The 20,065-nt window shown below is 40.1% G+C and overlaps 1 protein-coding gene across 1 annotated transcript in view; it reads right to left on the bottom strand.

The window, feature by feature from the left end:
* The window catches only part of LOC126281447 (sodium channel protein para), a 1,486,858-nt gene that overhangs the window by 510,873 nt on the left and 955,920 nt on the right, over positions 1-20,065 (bottom strand). The window contains exon 16 of the mRNA XM_049980418.1: positions 8,273-8,347. Coding sequence (XP_049836375.1) covers positions 8,273-8,347 — 75 coding nt within the window. The remainder of the gene's footprint in view (positions 1-8,272; positions 8,348-20,065) is intronic.

Raw genomic sequence — 20,065 nt, 5'->3', positions numbered from 1 at the left:
ATGTGAGCAGTTTTATGATCAATCACAGTTTTGTGTACAGAATGGGTTGCTGTGCAGAAAAACTATGTCGGGAGAGCAAGTTGTGGTACCAGCAAAGCTGAGAGATACAGTATCACTTGGTAGCAGGTCATGGTGGATGTATATATACAAACTGGAGAGCAGTAGAAAGGTACTAGTGGAGGAACAGGAAGGTGGATGTCGTCCAACATGTGCAGAATTGCATGCAGTGTGCACAGAAAGCAGATCTGTGTTGGACAAGAGTGCCATTGTATAGATTACCTATAGCATTAGTACATATTAAATTGTAATTTCTTAGACTTTCCCGGTGATTTGATAACATCTTGTGGAAATCGGGTTTTCTACCAGATATCAGCATCTTCCAAACAGGATATTTCGATGTCATTACTTGACGTCTTCATCAGGTGTTCCCTGAGACTGGCTACTTGCTGGACCGGGTCGCATATTTATGACTGCCCTGTGCCTGGTGTTCTGTTTGCCGTTCCCTAGTCAGTCCGCGGCCATGAGTCATCCTATCCTGCCACTCTAGGTGTTCCCTATTCCGTCTGCGCCCACTCTGGCTGCCTCCAACTGCGGTCGTGGCCTCCTGGTGTTGCCTTCTCAGTCCGCGCCCGTGAGTGGCGCTCCCCTGCCACTCTGGACGTTCCCTATTCCATCCGCGCCCACTCTGGCCGCCTCTGACTGCGGCTGAGGCTTCCTGGTGTTCCCTTCTTGGTTCGTACCCACAGTGTGTGGATGTTTCCAACACCAACAACGAGCCACAGACATCTGCACACTGCGGGCATGAAGTCCAGAGCGTCAGGGGGGCGCCACTCGCGGGTGCGGACCGAGAAGGGAACACCGGGAGGCCACGACCGCAGTTGGAGGCGGCCAGAGCGGGCGCGAACTGAAGAGGGAACGTCCAGAGCGGCAGGGAAACGCCACTCGCGGGGGCAGACCGAGAAGGGAACACCAGGAGGCCACCACCGCAGTTGGAGGCGGCCAGAGTGGGCACGGATGGAATAGGGAACGTCCAGAGTGGCAGGGGAGCGCCACTCATGGGTTCAAACTGAGAAGGCAACTCCAGGAGGCCATGACAGCAGTTGGAGGCGGCCAGAGTGGGCGCGGACGGAATAGGGAACACCTAGAGCGGAAGGATAGCGCGACTCGCGAGCGCGGACCGACTCGGGAATGGCAAACAGAACACCAGGAACCAGACAGGCATAAATATGCGACCCAGTCCAGCAATCACCCAGTCTCAGGGAACACCTGATGAAGACGTCAAGTAATGACGTCAAAATATCATGTTTGGAAGACACTGATATCCGGCAGAAAACCCAATTTCCACGAGATCACATCTTCAATTGCTCAGGAGTGTTGTATTATATCATTTTAAGGAATTAATGTCATTTTAAGGGGTTAATGTATTAGGTCATTTCAACAAAACACCTGCAGGGAATAAATATGTACTCATGATTTTAGACCATTTTTCAAGATACGTAGAAATAGCCATATTGCAAAACCAACAGACAGCATCAGTGGTGCAAGCGCTAGTAAACAGTTGGATACAGAAGTTCAGGTACCTGCGATGATAGTGACTGATTGGGGCACCAACTTTACGTTGGATTTGTTCAAGGAATGGTGCAAGCTGTTGAGCACGAAAAAACTGACAAGTCCGTAATGTTCTCAAGCTAATGGCAGAATGGAAAGAGTTCTTAGAACTATAGGGAAGTTGCTTGGATGCTATATGGACACACACCATACCAACTGGGATATTCATTTAAGGTAGGCAGTCTCAGCGTCCAACTCAAAGCAGCACACAAATTTAGGATTATCACTGTATGAGGTAGTATATGATTATAAGATTATACTGCCATATAGTATGTTAAGGGCCAAGAAGGGTACGACAGGAGAATTGGTTAAACAGTTTGCGAGAGTGATAAGGGAAATATGGAATAGGGTACGCAAGGCCAATACTATGACACTAGAAAAGCAAAAAGAAACAATGAATCATACAGTAAGAATGCCACAATACACGGTTGGCCAATGAGTGATATGATCGATTTCTTGTACCCCAAAGCAGATGATGAAGACATGTTTTGCAAAATATCAAGGATCATACCAAGTTGTGGAAACTATATCACCCATGAACATCAATTTCCAATTGATAACAAGGACAGCAACTGTACATATGGGATGTTTGAAATAAATTCATGGAATCCCAGAAGTTTCTAAAGGAATTATGGGGTGAGAACAGAAAGAAAATGTGAAAATGAGTATGTGGAGGAGTGAGAGAGAGGTTTTAGGTGAACCTATGGCAATAACTCCATTACGCATTAAGACCTAGGAGATGTGAGTAGATTTATGTTCTGTGTTTGCGAGGTATAAGTACAGTATAAAGTATAGTATAAGTGTGATGAACTGTTGTGGGGGAGCAGGGAACTTTTAGTAGGAGGGAAGGGTAATGGGTACCCATGTCCTCAGATTGGGTACATCAAACAAGCTTGGAGACTGATGTTTGAAAAAATACTTGGCTATTATGCCATGTGACTGAGGAAGTAATCAACTATACAAAACCTGTACAAGAATCAGTGAACCATAACATTAAGATGTTACAAGCCAAAGCAAAAATATTGGATAGGGAAGTAGTAATAACAAAATGGTTACAGTCCTTGGAGAAGAATGTGTGAGAACCACGTAGAGGGGTATCAGAATTGTGAGAAGCTATGCAACAGGCTGTGTGACAATGACTGGCAGTAAACTTGTTGTCACCAAACAAAAACATGGAGGGATTAGGGAAAGTGCAAAAAGGACAATCACACATATTAAAATTGGCCTTGGTACCTAACCATAGAAATTCCCCTTCTATTTTAACCCAGCCACAGTAGAAGCAAGGACTGATGGAGCAAAGGTGTACATTTCAGTTTCATTTCCAGTAGCAGGGAAACAGGCACAATGCCAATATTATGTAGTCCACACATATCCCATCAAGTGCGGGACTCTGGGGAAGTTTGCCAGGGTCAGGTTGCAGTAGCTGTTAATCACTGCAGAGGATGTTGCAAACGTGTTACAGTGATGAAATTACAGTTTCTCCAAACAGAGGAATGAGAGAGGGCAGAACTGCTGTGCAGTGAAGTTACTGCTGGTGCAGAAAATGGAAAAGGATAGCAAGAAATAGATGATCAGGGCTGAGTTGTACTTTCAGCAGGCTGAGGCATATTAGTTGTACTCTACCTTCGATAAAGTGTTAGTAGTAGCCAGTTGCTATGAACAGAGGAAGTTAACAGTGGCAAAAAGGCTAGAGCTACACAGAATATGATTGTTAATAAATGGGGCATCATGAAAAATAGTGGGACCTACTTTCTGCCGACCTGCCACAATTACGGGAATAACTCATCTGAGCACTTCACAGACTCGGTTGTATTGGCCAGAGGAACCTATGGAAATGTTACCAGCCATGAATCTAAATATTGAAATTGACTTGAGGATCAAAGTTTATTCACTCCACAGACAAACTCATTAACGAGCAGGAGCGGGTAAATCATCTTGGAGACGCTGATGCAGCATTTGTATCACTACAGGGAGATCCAGAACCAGAGAAACAACCTTGACCACTGTCATACCAGGTACCACAGTGGCACTAGGCACAGTTCTTGTTTACATGTATAAGAAGTGAAATGGAAGACAAAGCTTAGAGCCAGCCACTGTTCAAACCCCGGTGGACTGGATTTCTAGAGTCTAAGAGGCAGTAGTGGGAACTGTAACAGTAAGTTAAGCTAAAGAGGAACTAATGGAGCTTAGGATAAGTAGTACATAAGGAAACGTAGTGGTAAGAGCAATTTTCAGTAAATAATGGACAGAGCCTACTGAGGCAACCATCAGAGAACTTGTCAACCTATTTTGAATACAGGTAATCTAGTTTAAGGCAACTGGGTCTTTTTAAAGAGGAGGACAATGTATTGCACAGACCATATTTGGTCAGAAATGCACAAAGTTAAGAAGTGATTTGCAGCAGCACCAATTGCAGACAGGAGCGAATGCTATGCCTTACAAAATATAACAGCTGCTGCAACACTGAGAGCAAGCCAGCCTGGTGAGGTGTGGAAGCAGTTTACACAGCAGTACCTATGCAAAAGAGGGCAGCAGCTTTTCCACGTCAGAGGCCACCAAAATATTGGTTATAGGATATGTTCCACAAAACATACCAATGACCATGCAATTGCAGTTCAGAATGTATAAAAATGTAGCCATTTTACACTGAAGTCACTCCTGTTAGTATCACAGCTTCATCACCGCAGCAGTATAACAATTGAGTGGTGCACAGAAAATTGGTTTCAGACAACAGTTTGACTCTGTGTCAGGAACCAGCTTATCAACCATCAATGCAAGGCAGCTGGGTTGTTGCCATAACGTTACCTACCTGCCACCTACTGGACAGTGCAGAGAGCATGAGCTACGCCACAAGACACGTGGCCATGGCTAGCTGACACCACTTGAACCTGGAGTCAATGCTGACAGAAGCAGTTGCATGACAAGCTACTACTACCTGCCCAATGCTGCACTCTGTCAGCATTGCAGGGAGACAATACACAGAAGGCCACTAAAAGCCTCAGCTGTGCTGCCACTTCCTATATTCAGCCATGATGTGGAATCTTAATAAAGCAATTTGGAATTTCAGTCTGTTTGATTGGCATTGTACACCATTCCCCTGCATCCCAAATTCACCAGATATTACACTGTATTTCATGCATTATGTACGATAAATGTCCATTAAAAATTGCTTCTAACTATGTAAAAAACTGGTACACGAATTTACACAGAAACACCAGAGCGCTGCGGGGTAGCTGTGCGGTCTGTGGCGTCTTGTCACAGTTTGCGCGTCTTTCCCCATCGGTGGTTTGAGTCCTTCCTCGGGCATGGTTGTCTGTGTTGTTCTTAGTGTAAGTTAGTTTTAGTTAGATTAAGTAGTGTGTAAGCCTACGGACCAATGACATCAGCAGTTTAGCCCCATAGAAACTTCCCACAAAATTTCCAATTCCAAAAACTAGAAAACAGAGGGTTAACAGAATTTCTGTAGTTTTGATAGAGTCAATACTTCGTCATTTTTAGATGCTTCCTCTGATATTATTCATCCTTTGGTTTCTTTCCACATAAATATTTCTTTAATGCCTGGAAGCACAAATGCAAACACAGCATCTAAACAACAACACTTTTCTTCGGGAAATCAAAACACCTGCTCTCCTTTTATTTTGTCTGGATGTATGGTGTAGGATGATGTTCAAAGGTAATTTATCAAAATTCCCTTCTCTAACTACTGCTACATCTGATTTAGTATTACACTTATGTACAGTATATCAGAGTTACCTGTAAATGATGTACCTGTAAAGGATATAGGAAACTCATTAGCCCCAGGACCCCATTCACAATTAATGTTATTTAATTTCCATAGGAGCAGTATGCAATTCCACTTCACTGGAATTTGTTGAAATCATGTTTTAACATCTGTTGTACCCTAGGCTTCCACTGTAAAGTGTAGTAAGTTTTCTGAATTTCTGTAAGATATTTTTTACATGTTATGTGTTTAAATATTTGTTGGTAATAATTTGTCAGTACTTCTGATGCTCTCTTTAGCATATCAGTTGAATAGAGGACTATTAATGTTGTCTTTCTCTGCACATACTAGTTCTAACCTGTTAATACAAGACAGGCATTTCACACATTTGAGAAACATTATAGCACAGTGTGTGATATGAGGCTTTCCTAGTATATATGCTGCTTCCAAGGTTCTCGAGTGTACTGCAGGATCCATTTCTCAAAAGTCCATGATAATTGGGCAAATAACCATTTTTCCATCATCAGTTGTGCTGATGGAATATGTCTGCTGCATGGTGGCGGTATTTATGCCTGCCAGTGCAGAGTTCAAGACTCCCTATTCCCACACCGTGCTTGGTGTGAGGGGGATGTGAGGTTGCAGTGGTGGGCGGGAAAGCCTGCATTGCCTTCTACCCACCATTCCTGTCACATCTCGCATCTATCTGCCATATTCTGCTTTAATGAAGCTTAGTAGTGGCTCAGTTGGAAGGCCATGTCCCTGTTGATTGAATTATCAGTCACATGGATTTCAATTGCATCTTTGAAAACAAGAATCCCCGTATGCCACTCATGTTCTGTACATCGACCTTCAATTGCATGGATCATTTGTCCAATGTAAGTTTTTCCCAATTTTCAAGGAACTTGGTACTTTTTTGAGGCCCACGTCATCTTCCACTCTCTCTAAAAAAGTTCCTATTTTGGCCCTGCAATGCAAGAGCTCAAAAACAACACACATGCTGAAAACATGGAAGAAGATGACAAGAATACTGCTTTCACACCATTTGCTGGCAATGTGTTGTCAAAAATTCTGGGGCATGTAAAGTTCTGTGCAACTGTTATATTGGACAAATGATCTGCACAATCAAAGATCAATACAGAGAACATGAGTGCCACACCTGCTTACTGCAGTCCAACAAATCTGAAATAGCAGAACACTGCACTGAAAATGGACATAAAACGTGTTATCAGTAATCGAAAGTCCTGGTTTGCATCGATAAATTTTGGGACTCGATTTTCAAAGAATTGATTGAAATCCATGTGGCTCATAATTTAGTGAATTTAGTGAACAGGGAGCCAATACAGGGAGTGACATGGGAGCCAATACTAAGCTTCATGAACATGACATCTAGATGAGAGATGTTATGGGGACAGTGGGCAGAAGGCAATTTAGCCTACCCACCCCCAACCAAGCTATTACCACCACCACCGAACACAGGCAAAGGTTTGGTGAGGCTCGAACTCTCTCTAGAGTAGCTGGCATAAATATCACCAGCACACAGCAGATACATCAGCACTGCCTGATGATGGCGGAATGGTTATCTGCAGAAATATTATGGATCTTTGATGATTGCATCTAGCAGTACACCTGAGTACCTTGGGAGTACTATAGCACAGCATACACAGTTCCTGTTTACATAGTTTCTTTCCTACAAAACTGAAATTTTTTATGAATAGATATTGACTCTCTCTTTACCTTGACTGAACCAATGAACGTGTTATATCTGCCCTGGATGACCCAAACTGGTACATAATATTCACAAGTACCAAACAAAGATTTAAAATATAATTTTTATTTTACTGGCAGAGGACACAAACTATATATTCAATAAAGTTAAGTCCCACATTCCCATTTTCAATAAAATTACACCTTCACAACTCTACAACTTTGACCCAACTGCTTGAAATGTTCAAGTTATGTGCATTTGACAAACTTATCTCCCAGAATTCAAAGATAGGCAATTCGACAAATTGTGGAAGTCCTTGGAGTGGTGACTCACAACAAAAATAATGCATAACAATTACGACCCTTAACAAATATTATATGTCTGCAAGACAGGCGAAATGTTATATCTTGGGGCATGAGACAATATTAGGAAAAATACACTGAAAATTAGCCAACAAAATCAAAAAATCAATCAAGGCATGAAAACTTTATATCATGTTAAGGAAGTAGCCTTTACTGACAAATCCATATGTAAATTAAAATTCCAAGGATTTGGTTGATTTAGTGAGAACTATAAGCTATGCAGATAAGATGTCATGCAGCAAACATTTTAATGGAAAATATATACATTACTTAGGTTTACCTGAAAACAAGCAATTACAACACTGGTTTTGCCATTAAGATCCTTCAGCTTCTCTATCTATTACACTTTATTACCTTTTACCTACTGCTCATGAAGTGAATATTATTGTCTCTGAAAGTCAAAGACTCAGATTTGTTTGTTTTTATAACTGTAGCTATTAGCCCTACTACAATCATTATCTGTCACTAGTCAGAATAATATGCTACTTTGATATATTTGAAGCTTGTAATCTCAACAGTACACACAATAAAAATTTCATTGATTTCAGTTCACAGAAAATCATGGTTGTTTCAACTGCAACTAAAGAGCTGCCACAAGAATCTTAAAGAGTACAGAAAAAACTGTTCAATAGAAATCTCCCATGTTGCATTTTGCTCTCAATAATAACAATGATTGCATTTTCCTCAACATTAAGCTGACATAATAAGGTGCACATTCTCACATTTGAAATTTACAAATTTCAAATGAGGTATTATAATTCTGTACTTTCAGCAAAAAATAAGATATAAATATTGTTTTGCATCTCTTTCTCCAAAATGTAATGGCTCATGATTCAGTATGTTACGATCTATTCATTAATTTAATATGACACATACCTTCATGAGATTTTCCTGGTAAGAAAAAGTTAACTGTCTTTTAGTTGCAGTGTAATCTCTGTACTGACAGGGGACCTTTAGGAGAAAAAAATCAATTCAAATTGTAGTGCAATACATAAGGTGATAATCTGAGCAAATTAACAAGCAGTTTACTCAGGAATTTGTTTGAAGCAAATGTGTTTCAGAAGCTTATTTAAGCTCAAAGCATTCATCAGTATTCTATAATAATTAAATAACTAAGCAACTCTATGCAAGCAAAATTGAATTAAAACTGAAGTATGTGAATTATGATTAAATTTAGTTTGAAACTAACAATCTTACTAACACGCTTTATTGCTATTCTGGTGTGAACAGATTTATGATACTATAAAAAAGAAGCTCTTATTGATAATGATGTCTCCCAGTGTAGACTTAAGTCCCATAAAGATCAGGATGGCAATAATCAAAATATATCACCAGTGCTATTTATTTTTGTTGTGCACCTGAGGGTGACATGCAGATTTGTTCAATGGCCATTCCATTGTGGTTGGAAATTGTGGAAGAAAGACCTAAGGCTGTGTATGTATTTCTGCGGCCACTAAACTAATTAAAGACAATGTTAAAAATGACATTTCCCCCTATAATTACAAATACTGTACATATAAACATTTAAAGCAAAAAGTAGTACTATTTTTTGGCACAATATGTTTCTTCTTCTAGAAGGAAACAGGGATTTGTTGTGTGAGGTTGCAAAGAGGAGAGGGGACAGACAGGTCATTCACACCCTACGTTGAGACTGACTCACCTTTAATAAGAGCAAAAAGATACTATGGTGAAGGAAAAAGCATCAGAGAGAGTAGGAAATCAAAGAATCAGGTACAAATCAGGAAGGAAAGAGAAACAATGGAGACAAAAACTTTTTAAAACACTGAATGTTGTGTTTAGAGTTATTGAATTATGAAAGGATGAGAGGATGTGTTGGAGTGCAACTTCCCATCTCCACAGTTTGAAGAACTGGTGTTGTATAAGTGGATACCAATGGCCAATGTGGTACAGCAGACAATCAAGTTTTTTGACTCACACAGTGGAGCATATTCAGCAACTGAGCACTTGATATCCCTATATCCCCAAGGCACACAGACCTTACATGTATATTAATGCATTCATCCACTTTAATTGTTGCCGTTCTTACATCAAAAACCAATGCAGTAAACAACTGTCATTTGGTAAATAAGATGAGTGCTTTCACATTAAAGGCAGAGCAAGGAATGAATTATGCTTTCCTCAAAGAAGAAAGAACATATGGTTTTAAAATGCTAAGGTTATTAAATTCTGCTTTAAATGTACTTATCAACAGTATTAGAAATTCTCTCTCTTGTAATTTAAACAATTTTCTTAATTGAATTTTCCCTTTGAAACACACACACACACACACACACACATGAGTGCACACGCATGAAGAGAGGAACATGAACTACTACTGAAAGATCAGGAAAGTGTACAGGGAAAGTAAGAAACATCGTGAAGAAGGCAAATGGAAAGTTTAAGAGAACAACTGCATTCATAGTGTCAGTTCATTAAATTTAACAGACATATCAAGACTCATTTCCTTTGGCTTATGCTGCAAGAATGCATGATAAATGACAGGACTATTCGAAAACCACCACATTCCGTAAGAGTCAACAGACCTGTAGCAAATATCACAAAGAGTCATGTAATACAGAAACATGATGATTATCACAAATGAACCATGTTAAGTTGCATGCATTGCGAAACAACAAGAACCTTATCTTTTAAAATTTTATTATTATGTAGGTCCACAGCCTCAACATGTTTTGAGAATGAAAACATCGTCCAAGTAGGCTGTATTCTTTTTATTATCCATGCAATTGGCCAGTTTAAACCATTGGTTATTTTCATGCTCTGTAATACATTAAAAGTCAGCACCTCCACTATGTACAACACTTCTCTTGTTAGTGTCTACCACAAAAATTTGATAAGCACCTCAGTGACACTCTTGGGCTCATGACAAAAACTCCACTCTTCTTTGGATCTTCTCTACTGCTTCTGTTAACATTACCTGATAAGACTTCCATATTGACACAACATATCAAGAATCAGTTGAGTAAAAGTCCTGACGGCTACCTCTTCTATCGGTGAATTACATTTTTTAGGATTCATTCACTAAAACTCAGTCTAGCACTTGATTTTCCCATAAGTAGTTTCATAACATTGTTCTTCTTTACTTTGGTCCAGATGCATATTTCTAGATTTTTACAATTATTGCTGTTTCTAGTGATTGAGCGGTAATACTCTAACCAAACAACAGCTTTCCTCCTATTTATGTAAAATACACTAAATTTATTTATGATGAGGGTTAACTGAAAGTCATCCCCTTTTTCTTTCGGGCATTCACGTTCTGCAAACCCTCTGGGCTTCTGGCAAAATTATCTGCAGTTTTGGGACATTACTGTTAATATAAATGTCATCAGTGAACAGCTGGAAGGAGCTTCTAGTATTAAGGAAAGCATAATTTTATACATAATGGCAGTAATGGTCCTACAACACTCCCTTGAGGTACAAAGCTCATTTATTGTTCTTTGAGCCCTTATATTTCACACCAGACAAACTGGATGCCCTCTGGAAGTCAAGAACTCAGAATTAGCCTGGGTGTCATTGTGTATTGTTTTCTGAATGGTGTGAGCTAAGTTTCAAAAAATTGCAGCCTGGAAATCCACATTGATTCCTGTGGAGGAGATTTACAAGTCCCAAAAACATCAAAATACAACATCGTAAAATGTGTTCCACGATCCTACAACAGACAGAGGTCAGCAATATACGTCTATAAATATGGGTATGTGTCTGATAATTCTTCCTGAAAGTGAGAATGACCTGCACCTTTCTGTAATGATGCAGTAACTTTATTGTCTCGGCACATAAGATACACAGCAGTTAAATAGAATCATTCAGTTATCTTACTGGGTTAACTTGCTTCTCTCTGTTTACTGATTTCAGGTGATCTTCTATTCCATGATCACGTATCGCAATATCTGTCATTTGGGCATATGTGTGATGACTGAAAGAAGGAATCATATTAGGCACATCCACAGTGAAACAACCAAATTCAGTATTTCTGTCTTATCTGTATTTCCCCATTTTAGTTTCAGAATTACCTCTGAGCAACTGTGTGGACACTTTTTGAACTGCTTACAAACTTCACTTGGGATCAAAACCTCCTCAGTTTTTTGTCAGATTGGTCAGAACATGTTTACCATAAAATTTAATGAAAGTGTCTCGCAATTCTCTCCTTGTGTGCATTTTGGTTTCTTTCAGCTATAAATGGTCAACAAAGCTTTGAGTTTGTTCAAATTTGTGGCAAAGTCCTCACTTCATATACTGTAGTATACACACACACACACACACACACACACACACACACACACACACAAATACTTTTGTATTTAACCCATGTACACTCCCCACCTTCATCCCCAAGATGAATGTCTGATATTGGCTGTTCTGATGAATATGCAATATTTTCACAGTTACATATGCTAAGAGAAAATATCCTACTTTTCTCAATATTCCTTTTAATGCCGGTAGTCACTGATGCTGTAATACACCCTCTATTGTGGCTGGATCCAAAAGTTTGGATCTATTATTTATTAGGAAGCTCAAGATAATTTCCACAAAATAAATTGTCTCATAAATCTGTGTAACTGGCTCCTTTTTTTAATGGTTGACTGCTATTTTATATGTGACAAGTTGAAAATCCAGTCTATGAGTTTCATTACTCTGAAATGATTCTAAGAACCTACACTGATGGGACAAAACATTATGACCACCTGCTTGATACTTTTTCTGCCCATCTTTGAATGTAATACATCACTGATTCTGTCTATCAGGGATCCAACAGTTTGATGGTAGGTTTGTGGAAGTATGTGGCACAAGATGTCTACACACAGGTCATGTAATTCACGTAGATAATGGGCCGCTGATTTGCGTACATGGTGATGGTGCCTGATAGGGAGCCAGAAGGGTTCCATAGGATTTACTTCAGGCAAATTTGGTCGCTGAGACATCAGCTCCTCAAACCACTGTAGCACAGACACAATTATACTGCTCAAACTCTATATCGCCATTGGGGAAGACATCAAGCATCAAGAGAGGCCAGTAATTCACAGCTGTTAGCATGTGTTCAACTACTACCACAGGTGCCATACAAGTGCAGGAGAATGTCTCCATAGTATAATACTGCTCCCACCAGCCTGTATCTGTGGTGCACTGCATACTTCAAACTGCTGTTCACCTCGATGATGACATTTGTGGAGACAACTGTCAACCTTGTGCAGTAAAAATGTGATTCAGCTGAAGAGTCAGCATGTTTCTCTTGACCGATGATTGAATCCCGATGGCCCTATGATGCCCACTGTAATCGTAACTGACAATGTTAGTCAGTCAACATGTAGGGGTGGTCTGCTGCAGAGCTCCATGTTCAACAATGTACAATGAACAGTGTGCTCTGGAACACTAATGCATGCACCAGTGCCACCGACTATCATCTATCCTACTTTACTTAGCTCTGAACCCCACATTCTGGGAAGAGTCGTGGACGTCCAGCTAGTGGCTGTTTCACTGTCTCCATAGATGCTCACCATACTCATTCACAGGCACTGCATAGTAATAATCTGCTGTTTGTCAAAGTCGGTTATCTCAATGGATTTCTCCACTTTCAACCCATATATTTGCTAGGGTCTATTCCACTTACATACTTTTGTTACCGCATCATGTGAGCACAATACCACCAGGTGGCATCCAACATCGTAGTAGGCAGTGGTCAAAATGTTTTGTCTTATCAGTGTAATTTGGCAGGCAGACAATAAGTAGCATTGCAACACACTGACAAGTCTCATGTACCTGAATCAAATGATTTAGATTATGTACGTTATGAGATTTACAAACCACAATGTACTGTTACGCATAACTGTCACCAGTATTCCACAGCAGCTTTTTCAATACTGGTATTATAGTAGAAATCTTCAGTTGCCAAATATTTATTTTTTGCATTTGTAATGATGTACATCTTTTTCATTTGAAGAAGAAAGCCATGAAGTAAAATAAAATGGTAAATCAACCAGAAATGTATGAAGTCTTTGGTGCAATGTAAATTATTCAAGGAGTAAAGGTAACAACCCACTCAATAGCAGAGCCTCCATGTCATCGATAGGCACTTAATGAAGATTGAGAACTTCACTAGCTGCAGTGCCTCCAAAACATAATCAGCTTAGAGAATCCAGCCATTTATAAGTGTCAGTTTAGCCATTTATAAGTGCCTTCCATCCACAGTATTCTGACAATGTAGGACAGATATAAGTGTCGAAAACCCGAAGATTCACAATGTTCACATAGTCTACATGTAACATAGAAGCCCCTGTGAATGTCCCCAAAAGCATTATCCTACCCGCCCCCCACCCACCAACCTGTGTCTGTTGTGTGCTGCTTGTTTTGAGCAGCTATTCACCTCTGATAGCTAGAAAAGTTCTCAGTCTTGTTTACGTGACTATCAGTGACTCAGCTTCTGTGCTAGTAGGTGACTTATTACATTTCACCCTTAATTAATTTCCAAAGAAATGTGTGTAGAACATTAAGTGTTACACTGTGGTGGTGGTGGTGGAGAATCAGATGTGGGAAAATATGTTGTGAGTGCTGGTTTTATTAGGTAGTGGTTCTTTATAACCAAGTAAATTTTGCTTTAATCTATAAAATATATGGACTTGTTACATGAAAAGTAAGAAGCAGACAGGCAGTGCAACATGGGTTGACACATGAGATGGCGCAAGTTGGGAAAGGAAACATTTGTTTGAGCTGACTTTTATCTATGTTTTGGAAAGACGCAATTGCAAATATTTTCCGAAACATCAAATGTGCCTGATGACTCTTAGAAGAAAGACTTACGGAAGGTCTATATCTAACGAAAATAGCAGGTTACAACTAGGGATGGCATCTGATGTCCTAAGCTTTATGAAAGAAAAGTGCACTTGAAATTCAACACATTTTCCAATGTATAAAATTCACTAGCAAATAATAAATAAACAAACAACTATTCACACACTTACAAAATTTTTTCTGTTTGACACAGAACTATGGGCAGAGTACACACTAGCAAATGACATATTACTGAAGTTATTTCAGAATTTTGTAACTACTACTGCAAGGCAATCAGCTAAATTTGCACAGTGATGCAAAGTCTAGTGTTAAAATCCCATTCTACTCAATTAGCTATGAAAAGCAATTTTCAATACAGCATGTAAGGAACTGAATATTATTAGGTCAAAGCTGTATCTAGTTAAATGTGCAACATGCCTAAAATATAAAATTTAGTGACATTGATTTTGAACTATGTTTTCATTCAGTATATTCATTCCTGAGTGGCAGCAAGTGCATCAGAAAAAATGCTTGCGTGTAAATAGCCACTAGTTGGTACTTGCAATCTTTTCCAGGGAAAGAGAAAATTGGGTAATATTGTTTGGTACCGATTAACAGTGCTACATATGACAATGCCTAACACAGTCTATAAATCAGAGGAAAAAGAAGTAATTGCTTCTCTATGTCTCAGGTTGCACCAAATATATGAAAACAGTATGCATACTAATGCCTTATCCATGAAGAAACAGACAAGAAGAAATCTGTGCTGTTTGTCCCGAAGCACGTGCGTGCACACACACACACACACACACACACACACACACACACACACACACAGAGAGAGAGATATACAGGATGGAGAAAAACTGTGTCACGAAATTTTAACCCTGGATAGCTGATGCCAGTAGGAATCAAAATTACTAATGTTGTGTAGGTCAACAACGCACCATTTTTAAACTACGGAAACTTAGCGCCACACGCTCCAATTGGCGCAGGAGTGCCCTGTTGCCGGATGCTCTGGGCAAAGCATGACTGAGAATGCTTTGCCTGCTGGAGATTGCGATGTATCCAAGGCGGCCCACATACTCAGTGGTAGTGTGCCAGCCTTCCACTCTGGGGGTGAAACTGCCAAGATCCTCACACATCCACTGTAGTTTCATGATAAGACGTACCGGTAACAAACCCATCAACAGCTGTTAGTTCGCATGTCTTTTACAAATTGTGTCGGCACTGAAAAGGGCCTTTTTTGTAGCTAGGACATTGTTTACTTAAAGCAGGTGCTCCAACTGGCAACACAAGCTCAGTAATGTCAAGCTGTGTTTTGCCGAACTCTTGCAAAGATTCGTGGCATTGCCCTGATGTGATTGGCAGCATGTTGAATGTGATTCATTAATTCCTCTTCATTTCTAGGTGGTTCATTTCTGGGAGGGTGAACTAGAACTTTGAAGAATCCCCACAGGAAAAAGTCTGGTGGCATGAGGTCTTGTGATCGCGGGGGCCATGCTCTAAGACCACCTCTGCCAACTACCCGGCCATCAAGGATTTCATTTAAATATTCACACACAGCACAACTGTTATGTGCAGGCTCCCCATCATGCTGCAACCACATGCTTAGCAATATGTCCGGGGGAACACCTTCCAGCAGGCCGGGTAGAGTTTCTTGCAAAAAGTGGAGGTAATTTGCCCCAGTAAGTCGAGGAGGTAGACAGACCGGCCCAAGCAGATGGTCACCCATAATGTCTGCCCAAATGTTGAGTGAAAATCTTTCCTGATGTATGTGATGTGAGGACTTCCCCTTGCCCAGTAATGAATGTTTCGTGTGTTGTAAATGCCATCTCAATGGAAGGTGCACTTGTCAGTAAACAACATAATAGAGGGGAAGTTGGGATCTTGTGCAACATGTCACAGAAACCACCAGCAAAACCCCAGACTGTACTCATAGTCTGCCACAGGATTTAGGTCTTGGACAGGGTGGAAACTAAATGCATGCTGGCCATCATCCCTCAAAACCTTCCAGACTAACCGATGAATGACTGCCAGTGTGTGTCCAACTGCTCGAGTACTTGTCGTAGCTGCTCCCTCGAAATGCTTGAGAACAGTCTCTTCAAATGCGGTATCCCATCGAGTTTGAGGTCTTGCAGCATCACCATGATATCCCGCTAACGAGTTTGTTTCGGCAAGTCACCAGTGAATTGCTATAAATGTTTGCCGGTGTAGGTGGCATCTTGATTGGTACCGTTGCTCATACAACCCTCGAGCTTCAAACACATTAGCCAGCCGGAGTGGCCATGCGGTTCTGGCGCTACAGTCTGGAACCGCGGGACCGCTATGGTCGCAGGTTCGAATCCCGCCTTGGGCATGGATGTGTGTGAAGTCCTTAGGTTAGTTAGGTTTAAGTAGTTCTAAGTTCTAGGGGACTGATGACCTTAGAAGTTGAGTCCCATAGTGCTCAGAGCCATTTTTTTCAAGCACGTTACCACCAGCTAGTACATAAACAAAAACCATATCTCGTTGTCCTTCAAACAAATACTGTGCCACCATGCTTACTGTATGACTTAATTGCAGGTGACGTGTGTGTGTGTTCCAAAACTGGAGACAAACAGCAATACCTATTCGACATGTGTGCGTAACACGTTGGGGCAATGACGGGGTGAGGGAAGTTTGTACGTGTGAACTGACAACCATAGTGCTGCCCATCAACCGACGAATGGCAACAGGGCAATCGCATGGCCAATCGGAGGGTGTGGTGGCAGGTTTCCATGGTTTAAAAATGGTGCATTGTCAACATATACAACATTAGTAATTTTGGTTCCTAGAGGCATCAGCTATCAAGGGTTAGAATTTCGTGACACAATTTTTCTCCACCCTGTTTATATGAACACCAATACTAATCCATGGTAATTTCTAAGTTTCTAAATACAACATAAAACTAAACTGTTGTCTATAAATTATTTTCTGTGATCATGTACTCCATAATAAGATCAACTACACTTGGATCTGTCACAACTTTGTCACTGGATGTGTGCTAGTTGCAAATATTTTTTCTGCCCAATAAATCACACTTTATGAAAGGAATGAGCAAAAGATGTAAATTAGTAAATTATGTTTCTCTTATCAACTTTAAGTTCCTAAATTCTATACTTAAGTTTATAAGAGCAATCTAGATTCAACAGGTGAGCATAGAAAACCATCCTATTGACAACGGTCCCATGAAAACTCATCAAATACCTTACTCTTAGCATATACTAATGCTGTATCAATGGAATCAAGAAAATATAGCTAAAGTTTACAAAATATTATGCTTACTTCATCAAACCACCCTTGAAATTCAGTGGCCCAATAGATATTTCATCATGTATGTAGCTGTGCTAGCGTACAGATATTGTGTTGCCACACCAAATTTGGCTACGCGAATTGATACCACAGATGTTAGCAAGGGCTCCGCAATGAAGTATGGGAGGTGTTCCTGAAGACCATGCCTCCACTCTCAGCATAGCTGCACCCTTATGCTGACGTCAGTATAATGTTGAGCTGGCAAGACCTCTGCCCCAGTTTGAAACCTCAGTACAGCAGTCAACATTATGGTATATGAACAATGAATAGCTAAAAATTTCAGATGAAGTTGTACTGTAGTGAATGTCGAACACTGTACCTCAAAAGAATAGTTTGTTGAGTAGTGCATCAAGTGATGCTTTGTTAGCCCATGCTACCTGTAAATTATCCATTACTTCTGTGGCAATGGACTATATAAAAATTAATAAATCTTTTGTTCATTTATGTAATAAAGTGAATAAATATTTCATGTGTTCTAATAAAAGCAAACCATCTCCTAGAGCACTTTAAGAAACCACAGTTGTGGCCAGACAAAAATAGTTTTGCATTATCATACGATATCACAATGGCTATTGGCACTTAACTGGCTATTATTTCATGCCAGCTGCCTGCCTGTTGCCCACATCTTTTTCTCAGTTTTATTACACTACTTCGAGTCAGTTGTCTCACTGTATATCCTATATTTCAATGTGTCTAAGCTGCCACAGGAAACATCTCTAATCAAAATTGTGCAATTTCAGACTCAGCAGATAGAATGCTTGATGCTCAGTATCAGCCAGTTGATGTCTTTACTGAACAAGCAGGCAGCATCGCCACGAGTAGCTGCTCTAATTCTCAGTCATATCACAGCCAGGATGAAGAAAAATGCAGGACTCCAGAACACAATTAGACACATTTTGTGGCCTAAGGAATAACAGGTACAGAAAAAACATTTATTTTTTTGTCCACCATCAGTCCCAAAGCATATCACCTCCGTATTAAACCCTGTGGAGAAACTGTTCCCGAAAAAGTCAAGTACGATGAAATTGTGAAATTACTAGATGATTATTTTGACAATCAAATCCATGCAGCAGCTGCACATTTTAGTTTTTTGTCTGAAATAACAACCGACTCAGACAGTCAAACAGTGGACAGCAGAACTCGGAGGCCTCACCAGACACTGCAAGTTTAAATGTTCATGTGGAATTAAATATAATAACACCATGTTATATGACGTTATAGTAACATCATGTTATATGATGCCACTACCCATAATGTATCTGATGCATACATTCACACTGCAATTTCTCAAACAATTGTGGACTCAACAGAGATTGATTATGATACTCCTTGTGTTCCAGTTGTTCATAGTGCACGAGACACTCAGTGTCATGTACAGCATAGTGTCCAAGTAATTAAGAACAGTGCTCAGACAAACAGTAAGGACAGTAGAGGTGTTACAGAACTCTGATAAAAACTCATGTTCTCAGGTTTTTTTTTAGGCTTGATCAGAAAAATTGTCCATGACATAATGTTCTTTGCTTTCAAAGCGGATGTGAAGGCCACATTCAGACTGCGTGTTTACACAGAACACAAGGCAATGCAACAGCTGCTGTTGTACTAACACAGCCAGTTGCAGCTTCGCACCAGCCACTCAGGTGTGATCTGAACCAAGTACTTTAGCATCAGAGAATTCTTCCACTGCTATATGCGTAGATGTGATGAGACTTTTTGTTCATTTAAAAAGTGGAACAAAAGACAAGTAAGTTGCATTTGGACACTAGCACTTTTGTTTCCCTGAATAATAAAGGCACTTATGCTAGAATCGTTAGCCCACTGCTGCAGTGGCCTACTTCTATTTTGTCTGCCTACAAAGGACAAAAATTTCCAGTGCTTGGTGTGTGCGGGTTCCAGGATGGACATAATGTGTTTCTTTCGATGTACTCAATTTTAAAAACAGTGCAAACATATCTGAGCTAGGTTTATTTGATTTATTCAGTTAGTGTATTCAGCATAATGTGCTACAAATTTATTTTTTCTGTGCCTTAAACTAAAATCTCTAACTTGTGTAGTAAGTACAAGGAACTATTTGAACCAGGCACAGGTAGCGCAAAAGATACTGAAGTGCACATCACTGTGACAGACAATGCATAGGCATGATGTTTTCAATACACATCCTGTCTCCCATGCAACACAGTGCATGAATAAGTTGCTGATAAATTGCAAAGATGGTAAGACAATGGGGTATCAAACATGTATCTGCAAGCCATTGGGCATCACCCTTGGTCATTCTGAAGAAACCTTCAGGTGGTTTACATTTGTGTGTGGACTTTAAGACAACAGTAAACCCACAAAAAGTAGTGGACTCTTTTCTCTTCCATGTTCAGACAAATTGATGGATAGGCTGTGACAGGGCAGACACTTTCCAGAAATAGATTTACAAGAGACATACATACAGTTACTGCTGGACAAACAGCCCAAGCAACACTTGGAAATAAACACTGACTTGAGTTTGTTCCACTTTAAAAGACTACTGTTAGGAAGAGCTTCAGCTCTGGAAATTTTTCAATGGTTTCT

This window comes from Schistocerca gregaria, chromosome 7 (assembly GCF_023897955.1).
Source record: "Schistocerca gregaria isolate iqSchGreg1 chromosome 7, iqSchGreg1.2, whole genome shotgun sequence".
Classification (NCBI taxonomy): Eukaryota; Metazoa; Arthropoda; class Insecta; order Orthoptera; family Acrididae; genus Schistocerca; species Schistocerca gregaria.
The sequence above is the reverse complement of the archived record's forward strand: the minus strand, read 5'-3'. Positions and strand labels throughout refer to the sequence as shown.